Source organism: Saccopteryx leptura, chromosome 5 (assembly GCF_036850995.1).
Source record: "Saccopteryx leptura isolate mSacLep1 chromosome 5, mSacLep1_pri_phased_curated, whole genome shotgun sequence".
Lineage (NCBI taxonomy): Eukaryota > Metazoa > Chordata > Mammalia > Chiroptera > Emballonuridae > Saccopteryx > Saccopteryx leptura.
Window position 1 is genome coordinate 164,218,658 of NC_089507.1, and position 17,003 is coordinate 164,235,660.

At 45.2% G+C, this 17,003-nt stretch overlaps 1 protein-coding gene across 1 annotated transcript in view; it reads right to left on the minus strand.

Moving 5' to 3' along the window:
- Nucleotides 1–17,003, minus strand: part of PITPNC1 (phosphatidylinositol transfer protein cytoplasmic 1) — a 280,286-nt gene that overhangs the window by 115,462 nt on the left and 147,821 nt on the right. The window contains exons 3-4 of the mRNA XM_066386509.1: nucleotides 10,446–10,534; nucleotides 8,997–9,004 (exon numbers count right to left, since the gene is read on the minus strand). Of these exons, the coding sequence (XP_066242606.1) occupies nucleotides 8,997–9,004; nucleotides 10,446–10,534 (97 nt within the window). The remainder of the gene's footprint in view (nucleotides 1–8,996; nucleotides 9,005–10,445; nucleotides 10,535–17,003) is intronic.

Below are 17,003 nucleotides of genomic sequence, written 5' to 3' on the forward strand. Positions count from 1 at the left end.
GCAAATGGAAATGGGACAAACCAGACAGACAACACTTGGATGTTCCAAGGTTTCTGCTTCACCAGGTACCAACTGACTGGGGTGCTGAGCCATGGAGACAAGATCTAGTTCTACACAGGATCAAGGTGCATCTGTGAATAAGCTGGGCTGCAACTGGTCCAACTGTACAACCAGTTCATTTTCTTTTTCTCCTTTTAATTTTTATTTATTGATTTTAGTGAGAGAGGAAGAGAGAGAGGGAGAGACAGGAGCATCAATCTGTTCTTGTATGTGCCCTGACCAGGGATTGAACCGGCAACCTCTGTCCTTTGGGACAATGCTCTAACCCAGTGGTCCTCAACCCCCGGGCTGTGGACCAGTACCGGTCTGTGGGCCATTTGGTACTGGTCCTCAGAAAAAGAATAAATAACTTACATTATTTCCGTTTTATTTATATTTAAGTCTGAATGATGTTTTATTTTAAAAAATGACCAGAATCCTTCTGTTACATCCGTCTAAGACTCACTCTTGACGCTTGTCTTGGTCATGTGATACATTTATCCGTCCCACCCTAAAGGCCGGTCCGTGAAAATATTTTCTGACATTAAACCAGTCCGTGGCCCAAAAAAGGTTGGGGACCACTGCTCTAACCAACCGAGCTATTGGTCAGGGCCAGTTTATTTCTAAATTGAAATAAATCAGAATGCATAAGCTCACGGTCATCCCAATACACTGCTGTCTTTGGTTTGTGGTCTAACAGTGAGCTTGGCTTAAAAAGAAACGTATAGGTTCTATGTCATAGGATTCTTTAAAAAAATTTTTCATTACTGTTGGGGGTCCTTCAGAAAACTGGTATTTGAGTAATAGTAATCTTTAGGCAACATATTAGTCCTCTGAAATTTAAGAGAAAACAACATTAACTGAAATAGAATTGATCCACTGGCCTAGTTACTGAGCACATCATAGCTCTGACCCTGAGAGAGACTGAGGTCACAGGGACAAGTGAGTATGGAAAGTGTTGCATACTATAGCTCCCTGTGGAGAGTCACAATATATGTTAGGATAGAGTAAAGGCTCTGAGAAGTCCTGCAATACTCCAAATCTGTTTAACTGTATAACCCAGTGTTTCCCTTACTTAATGGGCTATATACCATCTTTATGATTGTCATAAATGGTTCTGAAATGTTTCCATCTAAATTCTCTTCAACCCTGAAGATTTTTCAACTTGATTATTCTGGCTCTGTTTACAACAGAAAGCCTCATGCCATGATCCAGGGCTCCACTGAGATCTTCTGAGAAGGTTCTCTTCTGGGCTGATTGCTGCCTTGCTCATCTACGCCTCCTACTGGGGGACGGTCTTTGGCCTGGTCCCTAACAGGTCCAAGGCTCATATGTCCCCATTTCTAAAAAGGAATACTTTTTAGGTACTGCCTTATATATTGAAGATCCAGAGTTAATTGTGATATGGAGACAAACGGTATTTCCAACTCACCTAACCCCCATGGCATCCCCTGGTTTCCTGACCTTCATTCTCTTAGCTTACACAGTAGGTGAGATGGCTAGATCGACCCCTCATTGCCTTCCAGACAAGACTAATCCTAGAGTTCTGGTATAATAATGTTTCTTCCCTGGACTTGTACCTATTTCCTAGTTTTGTAATAACCCTTTGTGGGGATTTAGTGGAAGGCAGAGTAGGGGCGGGCAGGGCGTTAAGAAGAAAGAGCTTGAGAGGAATGGTCATCAGCACCCATCAGCTCTTTCAATTATTAGGGCAGCAGATGAGGTCAAGATCCCAACCCAGGACAGTTCGCTGCTTTCAGAAAAATACCTCCATCTATTGCCGTTCCTGGGAGACAACCTGAGTTCATCCTGGGTGACTGATGACCCATTTGCAGCTGTGAGCAGCCTTGACTCTTCCAGCCTCCACTAAACAGACCCTGAATAGCCCCATCTCTCACTGTGGCTCAATACTGCTTGACATTTGTTTAAGAGTCATTTCCTTCTCCCTGGCCTGCTACAATGTACCTTTTTTTACCTCTTTCAACTAAGTAATTAAAATGTTGGGTAACCTGGCACAGTTCACCACTCCCTTTGCTCCTGGATAATGAGCAGCTATTCTAACTGAAAGAAAGGTGCTTCCCATTGTCCTCGACTCTTCTGCAGATTCTTATTAATAGACATTTTGATGGAGGGGGATGGTCACAACAGCAAAATATATACAGCAACTATATATTCTGGGTCACTCCTCCTGACTTAGCGATAGCTTAAGGTCGTCAAATTCTTCCAAACGAGAAGAAAATCCTTTTTTCAACCCCTTCATTATTACTGAGGCTGAATTGATGCTGCTGAGCTATGTTCCTAAGTCCAGTGCTGCCTTTTTTTAGACCTAAAAAAACAAAATCAGCTACTTTGGAAGGCAGCCAGTCTCCTCCTTTGTGACTTTACAAACTTCAGCAGGACCAGCAGGTTCTGAAGAACCGGTTAGATGGTCTGTTCTCTGGAAAACTGTTGTTGTATTGTTCTTTGTTTATGGTATTATTAAGATTTTTCCTATAACCAAATATTGCATTTTTTCCATTTCCTGGGCACACTGCATTTCCACATAATCCTAAACACACACAGTCTCACTCGTGGTGATGAAAAAACTTTTACGTCTTTATAAAAGCTGTGATAATGTTGAAGCCCTAGATGACCCTAAATAGAAAGTCCTCTTGGCTGGATTTCATCACAGCATGAGGTCTCAATAATAGGCTGGACAGTCAGTTATAACTTGGGATCCTCGGAAGAGACAAACAGTGCCCTGGGCAAGTCCAATGAAAAGAGACACCTATCTGGCTTCCATAAGGGAGGGGTGGGGCTTGGTGACCTGAAGTGAGAGTGTGGCACTGGGGACTTGCTTTAGGGGCACAAACCAGAAATACAAAGCTTGGAATGACATCAAGAAGAGGTATTTAAGATTAAAGGATAAAGGGGATAAACAGCCGGATGAAATAGCATTTAAAACAGAACAAAGAGGAAGACAATTGAAAGCATCTGTCACCAATCCCGGGAGCAGGATTGGTGCCCTGGGGTCAGAGAGAAGTGAGCTCTAGCGCCCAGGCTGCAGTGGGCAAAGGGCGTGAGAACACAGTGGGGTCCAGATCAATGGGAAGGAGGGCACCTGCAGCCAGGGAGGGGAAAACCCAGATCCCCTCTGTCACTGGGAGAAAGGAAAACTTTCCTATATTTGGGATGGAAAATAAAAGTGGATCAGACAGGAACAATGTTGCTTCCCTCTGGAGAATTAAATCCAGACCTTGAACTGACATTCAAAGCTGCCCTGATCTAGCCTCCACGTGTCTACGCAGCGAGGAGCTGGACTATCACTTAGCCACTGGGCCTGGAGTGAGCATGCTATGGAAGAATTGTGGGCCTGGTCCCAAATTCACGTTGAGGCCCCATCTCTCAACGTGATGATGTTTGAAGATGGGGCCTATGTGAGGTCATTAGGTTCAGATGAGGCCATGAGAGTGGGACCCTCATGGTGGGATTAGTGCCCTTTATAAGAAGAGACCAGAAAGCTTGCTTTTTCTCTCTCTGCTGTGTGAGGACACGGCAAGGAGGCAGTTTTTGGCAAACCAGGAAGAGGGCCCTTACCAGAAACCAAATCAGCCAATACCCGGATCTTGAACTTGCAGCCTCCCAGAACTGTGAGAAATACATGTCTGTTGTTCAAGCCCCCCAGTTTGTAGTATTTTATTATGCATCCTGAGGAGACTGAGACAGAACAGGTGTCTGGATGTATGGGTTCTACTATTCCTGAGGTCCAGCTCAAATCCCACCTTTGCCCAAGAAATCTTCCCATATTTCTCCTAGGCAGAATCTCTCTCTTCTTTCCGCAACCCTCTATTTTGCACGTCAACTACAACACCCAGCACAGGTTTTCCTTGAGATACTGAAAAGTTATGTACTCAATGGCTCTCATTCTATTTTCCCCAGCTCTGCCTGCCTTCAGTCCTGAGGCAAGAAGTACTGAAGTTTTTCTGACCAGTCCTTTGATTGGCCTTAGTGTTAGCATGGCACGTCATCTGCTGGACAGTTTCCCGGGTTATACAATTCTCTCTCTCTCTTTCCCTTGGCCTATAAATGCACCCTGTTTTTACAACCTGATTTTGGTACTTTATAGCCTCTGAGACCAGTTCTGCCCTGCTGCCACCCCTGCCCTCATAGGACTGCCAGATATAATAGGAGATGATGGCCCTGGCCGGTTTGCTCAGTGGTAGAGTGTCAGCCTGGTGTACAGGAGTCCCAGGTTCGATTCCCAGCCAGGGCACACAGGAGAAGCACCCATCTGCTTCTCCACCCCTCCCCCTCTCCTTCTTCTCTGTCTCTCTCTTCCCCTCCTGCAGCCAAGGCTCCATTGGAGCAAAGTTGGCCCGGGCGCTGAGGATGGCTCTGTGGTGTCTGCCTCAGGCACTAGAATGGCTCTGGTTGCAACAGAGCGACGCCCCAGATGGGCAGAGCATCGCCCCTTGTTGGGCATGCCGGGTGGCTCCAGGTCAGGCACATGCGGGAGTCTGTCTGACTGCCTCCCCGTTTCCAACTTCAGAAAAATACAAAAAGAAAAAAAAATAGGAGATGAGCATTGTTTACTATAAGTATATCCCGTGCAATATTTGGGACATACTTATACTAAAAACTATTTGCTTGCTGTTAAACTAAAGACTCAAACTTAACAAGATAGTGGGTATTTTTACTTGCTAAAGCTGTCAACTTTATCATCCCTGCATTTCATGATTATCGCATTTGACTGATGTTTGATGGCTGTGTCCTGTTCTTGCTTATACCCCCCTTCTTGAGGTCGACAGCTCTGTCCCTGAAGCTTAAGGCCCAATCCAGAGGCCAGACCACTTCCTATCACACTGCAATCACTTGTTTGACTGATTCCCTAGTGCCATTCATTCTGGCCTCTCTCAAGAGTTTATCCAGCTCAGTAGGCAGGTCTGCCTGTTCCCTGGGTGGAGTGATGGCCTGTCCTATCTTGCTTTCAGAAAACCCCATGACTTGCTGTGACTCCCAGGCTTTGACCGGAATGTCACCAAATTGTTACATCCAGATTGCACATCTCCAGAGAGTAGGGGTGATTGCTCAATGAAGCCTTCTAGCACAATGTTTTACACATTGTTGGTGCTTAATACACATATGTTAACCTAAAATTGAAAGCTGGTGTTATGGGTTGAATTGTGCATCCCACACCACCATTATATGTTGAAGTCCTAACCTCAGTTCTTCAGAAAATGATCTTATTTGAAATTAGGGTCACAACGGATGCCATTAGTTAAGATGCGATCATACTGGATAGGGTAGGTCCTTAATCCAATATGACTGGTGTTCTCACAAGGAGAAAGACACAGTGAGGAGGGTGCCGCATGGAGGTATAGACACAGAGGAAAGAGGAATGTGAAAACCAAGGCAGTGTTTGCACTGATGCTGCCACAAGCCAAGGAATGTGTGGGGCCACCAGAAGCCAGAAAGAGGCAGGAAGGCTCCTTTCCCTAGAGGTTTCAGAGGGACCATGACTCTCCTGACAACTTGATTCAGGCTGTTCACCTCCAGAACCTTAAGATGACAAATGTCTTTTGTTTCAAGGCACCCATTTAGTGCTACTTTGCTAGGGCAACCCAAGGAAACTATCCCGAGCATTGCCTTAGGGATGAACTGACAAAAATAAAAGGCCCTAGAAAAGATTAAGTAACACTTAAGAGTCAAACAGCACGTTGGCCTAGCGTGTGGAGGACCCGGGTTCGATTCCCGGCCAGGGCACACAGGAGAAGCGCCCATTTGCTTCTCCACCCCTCCGCCGCGCTTTCCTCTCTGTCTCTCTCTTCCCCTCCCGCAGCCAAGGCTCCATTGGAGCAAAGATGGCCCGGGCGCTGGGGATGGCTCTATGGCCTCTGCCCAGGCGCTAGAGTGGCTCTGGTCGCAATATGGCGACGCCCAGGATGGGCAGAGCATCGCCCCCTGGTGGGCAGAGCGTCGCCCCATGGTGGGCGTGCCGGGTGGATCCCGGTCGGGCGCATGCGGGAGTCTGACTGTCTCTCCCTGTTTCCAGCTTAAGAAAAATGAAAAGAAAAAAAAAAAAAAGAGTCAAACAGCAGGGGTGAGTATGAGACCTTACAACGGGAACTAAGTTCTTTATGTTTTGTCGCCAAATTTTCTCAAACCGAAATAAATAATTTGAGGCCTTTTGAAAGTCTGAACTGTGTGATCAGAGCTGCAGGAGACTGCGGGGGGCAGAGGTCAGGCGGAAGTTAAGGTTGGGTCCCTCAGGAATCCCGTGGCCCACCTAAGGGTAGGCACAGGAGACAAGGCTCACGCACTGCAGCCGGGCAGGAGAGCTGCCCACGAGGGCTGCCTCAGGACACGCGTCCCCCTGGGATGCCTTGTCAGGGAACATGGTGTTCCTTCTGTTGCATTCTGTTTTCAGAACCAGAGTGCTATAACACAGTCTTTAAACATGAACATAATATCATTAAACACTTTTCAGACTTCATTCCTCTGTTAATAACCCCCATGTTTCACAGTACTGTCATGAGCTTATGGGGAGTTAAGTGCCATCAGTTTTGGGTCAGGTCAAGGCGACTTAATTCGAAGGCTTACCAGGCAATAATAACTGCCTTTGTGCAGCTACAGGGACAACAATTTGCTTTTCAAACAAAAAGTCCATGCACAAGCTTTCACAGAAGCGGGAAGCGGGATAACATCAGATATCAATAAAATTAAGTAACATCCTAGACAATTAGTACCGCCCAGTCTAATAACTTAGAGCCCAGTCAGTGTTGAAGGTCACCAAGATATCTTCCCATTAATTCGCCCACAGAACTTCCATTTTAATGATGGCAGCTTCTAGTACCGCACGATAGATAATAACGATGAGCACTTACTGAGCCTTTGCCATGCACCCAGAACCCAGCTAAGATTTTATGTGCAGAATTTAATATAATCTTCACATCACCCTTATAAGATAAATTAGCACATTTTCCCCATTGACAGATGAGAAAATGGAGGCTTAAAGGAAAGGAATGTGTACCACTATTAACGGGAGCAGGATTCAAAAGATTACAGAGCCTTCCCTTTGCTGATTGGGCAATTGCTAGAAGCAGTGGAAGCTGGAGGCTAGCATTAGTGGGGAACCATTTAATTGCCTGCTATGTACAGGCTATGTGCTAATAGCTTTCCACACATTACATCAGTGGTGGGCAAACTACAGCCTAGGGGCCAAACGACTGTGCACTGCCTGGGCAAATACAACCATGCCTATGTCTGTACATATTGTCTATCGCTGCTTTCACAGTGACAGAGGTGGCTTGGCCCACAAAACATAAGATATCTACTATATGACCCTTTACAGAAATAGTCTTCTGACCCCTGTGTTAGATCATTGAATCCCCTACTAGTAGCTGTAGGAACAAGGGATTATCCCCATGTTAGAGATGAAGAAATTTAGGTGCAGAGAGGTTAAGCTGCTTGCGCTAGAGCAGTAGTTCCCTGACTTCCGAAAAGAAAATTTGTATTTTGCCGCAGAATGGCCCTTTTTTGAAGTTATGGACACTGGGCAGGAGGAAATGCTATACATATTCCTATCGTTTTATTTAAAAGAAAATATTTTAACATCCAAGAAAGGGGGATCTAGTTTATTTTATGCAAAGGAAGGTTTATGTGGAATACATTTAATTTTATGGAAAACTTTGAATAATACTCTTATTTTTTAATTTTGCAAAGGACAGGGGAGAGCACAGTCATGGGCCAGCATGAAGTTAAGAACTGGCAGTTGGGAATCACTCACTAAAGAACTTCAACCAGTAGTGGCACAGCCAGGGGACACTCAGGCCTTCGACTCCAAAGCTGGTCATGCATTCCTTCCACTCAATTCATTCAATTCAATAACAATTTGTTAAGTTAAGAACCCACAAATTCACTGAGAGTGAATTCACTCATTCAATAACTATTTATTGAGCATCCATTATGTGGAGTGTATGATGTTTATGCTAAGGACAAGGTGAATGGTTTTTCTCTGTTTCTCTCTCACCATCTCTCTTCCTCACGGCTCAGTTAACCATTTTCTTGTTATGACAGTTTGACCTGTTGGCCGCTGGGGAAATGATCCAATGGAAATACCACAACAGCTTGACCAGGCAGTGGTGCAGTAGATAGAGCGTCGGACTGGGATGTGGAGGAGCCAGGTTCGAAACCCCGAGGTTGCCAGCTTGAGCCCAAGGTCACTGGCTTGAGCAAGGGGTCACTCACTCTGCTGTAGCCCCCTGGTCAAGGCACATATGAGAAAGCAATCAATGAACAACTAAAGTGCCACAACAAAGAATTGATGCTTCTCATCTCTCTACCTTCTTGTCTGTCTGTCCCTATCTGTCCCTCTCTCTGTTTCTCTCTGTCCTGTCACACACACACCCACACACACAAAAGGTACCACAACAATATATTATAGGGTCCTCTTTCTTTTTTTTTTAATGGCAGTCATGACTCTAGATGCCCTTAGGACAAGAAGAAATTAAATTACTTATCAAGCACTGAGACTATCCAATCGAGAACTCTGAGTAAAACGGTCTGAATGTACGTCTCTCTAGTTTCAAGGTTCTCCTATAAGGGGTAAGGCCACAGCCTTTAAGTACAAACCCATCTTTCATTGGTAACTACCATCACCTCTTTAATAACACATTTCTAGAAATTGTTCTACTACAGTCAACTATCACAAGTAGAGCAATCAAGCTATTTAAAAATACAAGCAAAGTTAATTATGTAAAGTAACTATCAAGGCATTTTCAATTAACATTCATATTCTGGAACAAAAGAGAACATTCAAGTATTATATTATATAATGTAATAGCCAACATTTAAATATTTCTGATTCTGAATTATTCCTCCATATTTTTATTACTTTGATAGGAGGAAGAATACAAGAGAAGTTCCAATTACTTCACTGAATGTATGCTGAATATTTAAAAATAATTAAATAAACTTACTGTGTATTCTGGTCCCGGAAGTTCATTTGGACAAGAGAGAAAAGAGAGACAAAAATGAAGTTTTAGACCACACTTATATACAATATAAAACCACAGAACTAACATATACTAGTGTGCTATAATTACTAAAAAGCTGGTAAAGAAACCTTCCAAAAATTAAACTTTCATAAATACTGAGTGTTTCCACATTTGGTCTTGAAACTTCTTCATATGATAATTTGGTGGTTGGTCAGATAAGGACTGTCAGAGAAGATTCAATTAGCTTATGGGTTTGTAGCTAATTAAAAACCAAAGAACTGGCATTAGAAAGCAGAATTAAAGACTAATAAATGCAGTAGAGCATTTCATTAACCACACAGGAAATCTTTTAAGTGAACAAGCAGCTTTCATAACCAATAAGAAAAGCTTGTTATGGCGATGTCCAAGGGGGATCTTGAATTTTCATGTTTGAGGGCAGGAACCAAACCTTCTAAATTTTTTGGCCACAGTTTCTAGTTCAGTATCAGCATAGAGGTTATCACTACACATCATTACAAGTAAGAGGAAAAGTGTCTTAAAATTTTTCATATTATCCAATTGCAAAGGATGTAGTTTGGGACAGAGGGGTCCAACAGAAGCTTTTTACATAAATTATAGTCAAGGCATTTTATTTTATTTGGGGGGGGGTAGACAGGGGTAGAGGGCTGCAAAACAAACAAGTCAAAATAAACAACTTGTTTATAAACAAACCACACCCCCAAATTACTTGAGGAATCAGAAAGCAATAAGGATAATAACACCTCTAAAAATTAGTGCCACTAAAAGAGCTTCACTTTCCTTCTCCAAAAGCTATTTCTGGCAATAACTTTAAGATGGAAAGTGAAATGGTTTAGCTTAACCACCCCCATTCCCCCTGCTAGGAAAAGCCTTTACCTAAAAAGATGGTAGGGGCCCTGGCCGGTTGGCTCAGTGGTAGAGCGTCGGCCTGGCGTGCGGGGGACCCGGGTTCAATTCCCGGCCAGGGCACATAGGAGAAGCGCCCATTTGCTTCTCCACTCCTGCCCCCCCCCTTCCTCTCTGTCTCTCTCTTCCCCTCCCGCAGCCAAGGCTCCATTGGAGCAAAGATGGCCCGGGCGCTGGGGATGGCTCCTTGGCCTCTGCCCCAGGCGCTAGAATGGCTCTGGTCGCGGCAGAGGGATGCCCCGGAGGGGCAGAGCATTGCCCCCTGGTGGGCAGAGCGTGGCCCCCTGGTGGGCGTGCCGGGTGGATCCCGGTTGGGTGCATGTGGGAGTCTGTCTGACTCTCTCCCCGTTTCCAGCTTCAGAAAAATACAAAAAAAAAAAAAAAATACAAAAAAAAAAAAAAAAGATGGTAGAGGTCTCCCACAAGTCTCTGCTGGGATAACAAACCCTAAATCAGTTAAGTCTGACTACTGCTACATGGAACATACTGGCTGCACAAAGGACTTACCTGTAATTGTGTAGGGATAATAGTTCCAAGCCTTCTCCGTAACATAAAATATTTTGGGAACAACAGCTCTGGCCCAACTAGGCAGTTTGCTAAGAGGGAAAGAAAATGAAAGATTAGAGCCTGTCCAGGGCCTCGCTGTACTACCATAGCTTTCTGCACAAACTGCCACAGAGAGACTGGGGAGTTCGGACACAGTTCTCTGCAGCCGTGCCCCCACCTCGCCCGTGCCTCTGCCTTTCCCACATTCCAACATTTTCTGTGCATATTCATGTGCTTGTCAAATGTGGGAGACAGAAGACGACAGCCTGGTGTGGGAGACCTCGTAGGACTGGAAACCTGCCCTCTCAGGTTTGATTTACAAGGACGTGAGAAGTCAGTGGCTGCGAGGTGTGGCGCTGAGAGGGTTTGGCCAGTGCTTGTCCACTAGGAGTGATATGGCAGAAGTAGTACAAAGGGGTGTGTGTACATGCGAATACAGGGAAAGAGGCAAATGTTAGAGCCAGGTGGCAGCTTAACAATCCAAATGAGCGATGTTTTGAAAGTGGACTAAAGCAACAAAGAGGAGAGGAGCAACTTCAGAGCTACAAAGAGAAACAAAACATAACCTGATGACTGTAGTCGATTGACTTGTGTCTCCCCCCAGAGACGTAACTATACCCTAACCTGTGAATTGAACCTTATTTGAAAATAGGGTTTTTGCAGCAATGAAGTGAAAGCTCTCCAGAGGAAAGCTCCCTGGGTTTGAGAGGGCCGTGAGAGGACCAAGGAGGAGACTGACTGCAGCCACGCAGTTCCACACTGAGGACTGCTGCAGATCCGAGACGTCCAGGGAGAGGACGAACCTGGTCTCCCTCAGAGCCCCAGAAGGAACCAGTCTGCCGACACCTGCACTTCTGGCCCCCAGAACTGTGAAAGGATCGATATGTGTTGTTTTCAGCCACTCAGTGTTAGCAACTGGCTGTCACAGACCTAGAAGACGAATCCGACAACAGGGCCATGCCTCTGGAGCACAAACCCAGGCAGGCATTGGCAGAAAAAAACATTCTTAATGCAAGGAACACCCAAGAGCACAGGTTCCAAGACCTTTTGTGAACCAAGGGCTAATTCAGTTTTGTTTTGTCTTGTTTCCCTTTAGACACAAACTCTACAGCATTCTGCAGACCCAGAGAACTCCTTATATAGTATATTTAAATATAAAATATTATCTAGTTCTTAAATACATCTGCATGACTTTATTTCCCCCCAGCAGTATACCCTGGGGTTTTCTGTCTTTCCAGATACTACCATTTTTGTTTCCTTCCTATTCTGGTGCCTACGGCTCAGTGTCTGGGCTGCCAACGTCTCACAGTTCATCAGACCCAGCAAGGCGACACAGATGCTCAGTGTTGGCACTGAGGGCTCCTGAGGACTGCATGTTGGCAATAAAGGACACCACGAAGCAGTTTTGAATTCCAAGCCAATGTAACTGGGCGTTGGGTGGATCATGCTTCTAGATTCCCAAGTCCCCAGTCCCTCTTGGACAAGGAATTTAATGACAACCAGAGCCAGCAAAATACTGTGTATCTTGTACGTTTCCTCAAATTGTTTCTCTTGTTTCTGACAGTATCCAGGACCTGCTCTTTAAAAGACAAATAACGTATTTTCAAGGGCTGGCCGGATGGACCTAACCCAAAGCTCTGGGCCATTTCTTGAGGTTAAAACACATGGGGAAATTCCAGTTCCCCCAAGCCAGGCGAGTGAGGATGAAGACCACTGCTCCAGGTGCACTGTGGGGAGAGAGCCGGCGCAGTTTTCCAATTGGCAGGACCATTTTTCTTGCAGCTCTAATGCAGGATGTCTCACTCCTGAAAGTCGTCTCTGCGGCAACTACTCATTTAGCTCAGGTTCACACCGCTCAAAGGGAAAGCTGCTTCCTGACAGGGGTTTTTATAGCTTCTGCCTATGATTTGTTCTTTCCGTCCCTGAAGTGGGAGTGCAAACGGGGCTGACGTTGGGTGTGGGAAGGTCACAGTGGGTCCTCCCAAGGGAAATGGTCTCAAGCAAAACTTCCCCTTGGCTCCATCCTTTCTGCCTCCAACCCCAAGAGCGACAGGTGTAGGGAGAAGTGGCTTCTACTCATAGGCAAGTGGTTTTCTTGTACTTTTCATGGACTGAAACAGGACTGTAGGATCGCCCCAAAGCAGGCTAGGCATTGTTTAGCTTGGACAAAGTACCGATGCCTCCCTACCAGCATTAGGGCCCACTACCCACTGTCTTTTTGTGGGGAGGAGTTCCAACTACATTGCACCCTCCCCAGGTTCAGGAGGCTCCTCAGGCATGGCACTGAGGCCCAAGCCCCTTCCCTCCATAACTCATTCCCCTGTACTATTTTAAAGGCCTCCTGGCAGAAGCACATTCCTAAGTAACAATCATTCTCTGGAAGAACGATGAAAAACACTGGCAAATTTTCCATTCATAGTGAGACTTCCATTTGTAAATGCTCAGGACTCTAGAGTCTAGAATCCCTATCTTCATGATTTCATTCATCAACTCTTGCAGGATACGTATAACCAATTACCCTTTCCAATGAGACACACTAGAAAACACAATTATTTCGCCAAGATGGTTGGTATGATGTTATGTGACTCTTCTAACTAGTCTGGGAAGGAGGGCCTTCCGGTATAAGTCGTTTACCAGGCCAGGCTCAGGAGGCATGTGAAACAAGTTCTACGTTACGTCAGTTTAATTATTTTAAGCCCACTAACAGACCTTCCCTCAGACTCCAGTTTCCCCAGAGCACATCATTATTCAAACCATTTTTGTCTGAGAAAGTAGAATTTACTTCTCCCCAAAGTCATAACTTATCAGAGCTGCAAACAAAAATGAAATTAAATTAGTCCCCACTGTTGCTGTCATTTTTGTGATGTAGACTCATGCAGCCTACATTTCTAAGGAGAAGTCTGTCACTCAAACTCACTATGAGGTGTCAAACAAGAAACTCTCGTCTAGAAAGAAGCGTGATTTGACTCATGTTCTCTTGGCCAACTGGCCAGGACCAAAGCTCCCAATGGCCCAGCTCACCATGACTCAGGTTTAAAGACACTGAGAAAAATGATGGACAATTTGTCTCTAAGCCTTTACGATATTGCAAAACGTGTTGTTGTGAAAAGGTATATCATGTTTCCCCAAAGGCCTTTGCCAAAGACAGACTTTTTCAAATGCGAGACTTTTAAACTTACTTTTAAACTTTAGTGTGACATAGAACATTCTCAATGACATAGCTGGGTGATCAACTCTTCCCAGTTCACATGGACTGTCCTGGCAAACTGGGATGGTTGGTTAGTCATTCTAAAGTAGTCATTCTCAATGGCGGCTGGGGTTTGGGATTTTGTCATCCCCCCCCCCCTTCCACCCAGGGGTCGTTTGGCAAAGTCTGGAAACCTTTTTTCGTGGTGATGTCTGGGGGGGGGGGGATGTTGGAGGGATGCTGCTGGCATCTAGTGGGCAGGGCCCAGAGATGCTGCGCAATGTCCAACAATGCAAGGGCAGTGTCCACAACAAAGAATTATCTGGCCCCAAATATTGAAAGGACCAAGATTGAGAAACCCATCCTAGACATAAGCAAATATAGTTACTGCAAGCTTCTCATATATATTTCCCAGGTTTCCCTCAGTCACAGTTGACCTGACAAGAAAGCGCCACAGCCTGGCACAATCAAGCTGGTCTCAGGTTAAGAGTGTCTACCTACTTCATAAAGAATTTATGGAACTGAAACCTAAAATGCCCCTCCATTAGAAGCTTCTGGCCCTTTATAATCCTGATGACCACTAAGCTCACTTCACAGTGTGTATGCACATTGGGGAATATTTGGCCCCAGGAGGTACTAAACAACATTAGGCTGAATGTGGTCTAAATGGAGTCTAATTTTATTTTCTTGACAGGGATCAGAATTATGATGGTCTTAACTGATAATTTTGGACTTCGATATTCCCAGCAGAAAGACAGTCCTCCCGAGTTCTCGAAAACAGGGCTTCACTTGGTTGGAATTTTCCCCTGCACAGCACACCTGAACCCTGTCACTGCCCGTGCTGAGATGGTGCTCAAGTAGCTGCCGCTCACTTAAATGACTTTAAAAAGGACTTAGCTGACTTTATGTCCTCATTTCCCACGGGTCTAGGAGGGATATTCGGACCGTTCATTTCTTCCTTGCGTCAAAATCTGACATTCGACAATTATTTAATAATAATCAGTAATTCCCAGTTCCATATACAATCATTCCTGAGGTCTTTAAATATCTTCTGCAGCTTCTGTGATTTATTCACTTAGTCTTCTTAATAGTTTCCCTGGCTGGTCTTTTAGTTCTTCTCTGAATGTAATTCTCTCTGTGGTAGCAGAGTCGAGCTGTTTCCAGAAAAAAGTGATCACCGGCAAGAGGCAGAGCTGCTGGGCTTCGCCCGGGGAACATTCCCTGAACTTGCACACCACCGCTCTCCCTGCAGAAAAGGACAGTTTGTGCTGGGATTCCGGGAATAGGCCTGCCTGGTGCAGGTTCCTGAAGGGCTCTGCTTGGACAGAACGGGGGTGGGTTGAGGAGACAAGGACACAGTGGCCAACATGCTGTGAAGAACCCACGTCGCCCATCAAGGAACCAAGATGGAAAACCACTTGACTGGATGCTAAGATCCAGACTAGGCCCAAACATCTGTTTCTGTGGTTTCCCATGGAAGTCAGTCAGCAAGGGGGCAGGAAGAAGGGTGGGGCCTGTCAGTGTGAGGACACCTGGCATGTGTTCTCGAGAACTGAGATGGGGACAGAACAGAATAGCACGGACTGAAAAGTATATCTGGAAGGAAGTCCCTTACACATCAGTGTTTTTCAACCGCTGGTCCGCGAAAGAGTTAACCACCAAAATGTGTTATGAAGATTGGTCTGCTTACACGTTCTATTTTTCCCAGTAGACATTTAAAACATAACTATTAATTAAATAATTTAATATTATATTAAGTATATATTTACATGGAAGATGAACTATTCTGAACTATGTCAGGTGTTTTATATTTCATGGCTGGTGTGCCTTCTCTGGTACTCCTAACTAGGGTACCAGTCCCACCAGGGCACAGGTCTTTGTTCTGCTCATGGCTGTGTGCCCAGGACCTAGAATGGAGCCTGGCACATGACACACCACAGATGCTCAATAAATAGTTTCTGAAAAAAATGAAGACTGTATCTCAACATTCATAAGTTAATAACAATCATAAAGAGTCTTTAAAAATAGCTTGGAAACAAGCTCTGAGGTCAGCATCTCCGGCTCTGACACTTGTCCATGACTTGTTGCCGCGGTCGTGGGCTCTCCAAAGCTACATGAGCTCTGGACTGTCACTCCAGGGAAGATCTGGGAGAACCAGAAGAGGAGATGTGAGAGACAGATGCAGGCCATGGCCACAAAGCTCTGCCAACAAGCTGGTAGGAAAAGTGACCAGCTGGTGGCCTTGCTCTAGCCAGTTAAATAGGATGTACGGCTTATGGAAGCTGTATTTTTTCCTACCCAGAGGCGCGAGAGGCCAGGAGAGGTTGCCCTGGAAGCCAAGAGCCACAGAGCAGGAGCGATGTACTCTCCATGCAAATCAATTCAGGCATGAGGGCAGAATCGCTGTTGGAAGCTGGCAACCCTCCCTGACTGGCAGCTGCCAGTACAGCCTAATTAATCCAGCAGCCATGGTGGGGAAGAACATGACACTTCATGACTGAAAAACAAGCCTAAAAATAGGCTCCCAAACCCTTCTACCCCCACCCCTGGTTTCCTCTCCCAGTGGACTTCAATGGGAAGGGATTAGAAAGGTGCTGGAGGTGAGGTGAAAATGAAAGAGAACAAAAGAAAAGCCCCACCCACACAGGATGCTGGGCCACAGATTTTATTTAGAATTACTATTCCAGAGTTTGATGGGTACCTTGCCTCCTTTCCCTGAACGCCAGCTAAACCAGGATTTCTGAAGACAAGCCAAGAAATAGCACTTATCTGGTTAAGTAAAGTGGATCAAAGGACAACCACCAAATGTACTAATGTATTCACACTAATGCAATGTCCTAAATGTATTAGGCAACTGCCAAAACTCACTATGCACTCAACAGTGTATCAGACATTGTAGTAGAAAGGGCCAGAGGACAGAGCAGCCCCATCAGCCCTGGGAGATGAGAGCAAGTAATAAAAGGATAAATGGCACTTAAAAAAAAAAAGACATTACAGTACAGTGAATTGAAAAATAGGTAAAGGACTTCAATAGACATTTCTGCAAATAAGACAAACAAATGGCCAATGAGCACATGAAAAGATGCTCCACATCACTAGACATTAGGGAAATAAATGCCCAGCAAAACCACAAGATACCACTTCACACCCACTAGGATGACCATAAGCAGAAAGACAGACAATAACAAGTGTCAGTGATCATGTAGAGAAATCGGGACCTGCATACGCTGCTGGTGGGAATGTAAAATGGTGCTGTGCTTTGGAAAACATCTGGAAGCTCTTCTCCCCGCTCAGGGGAATCTCAGGCTTGGACTGGGAACTCAATGGGATGG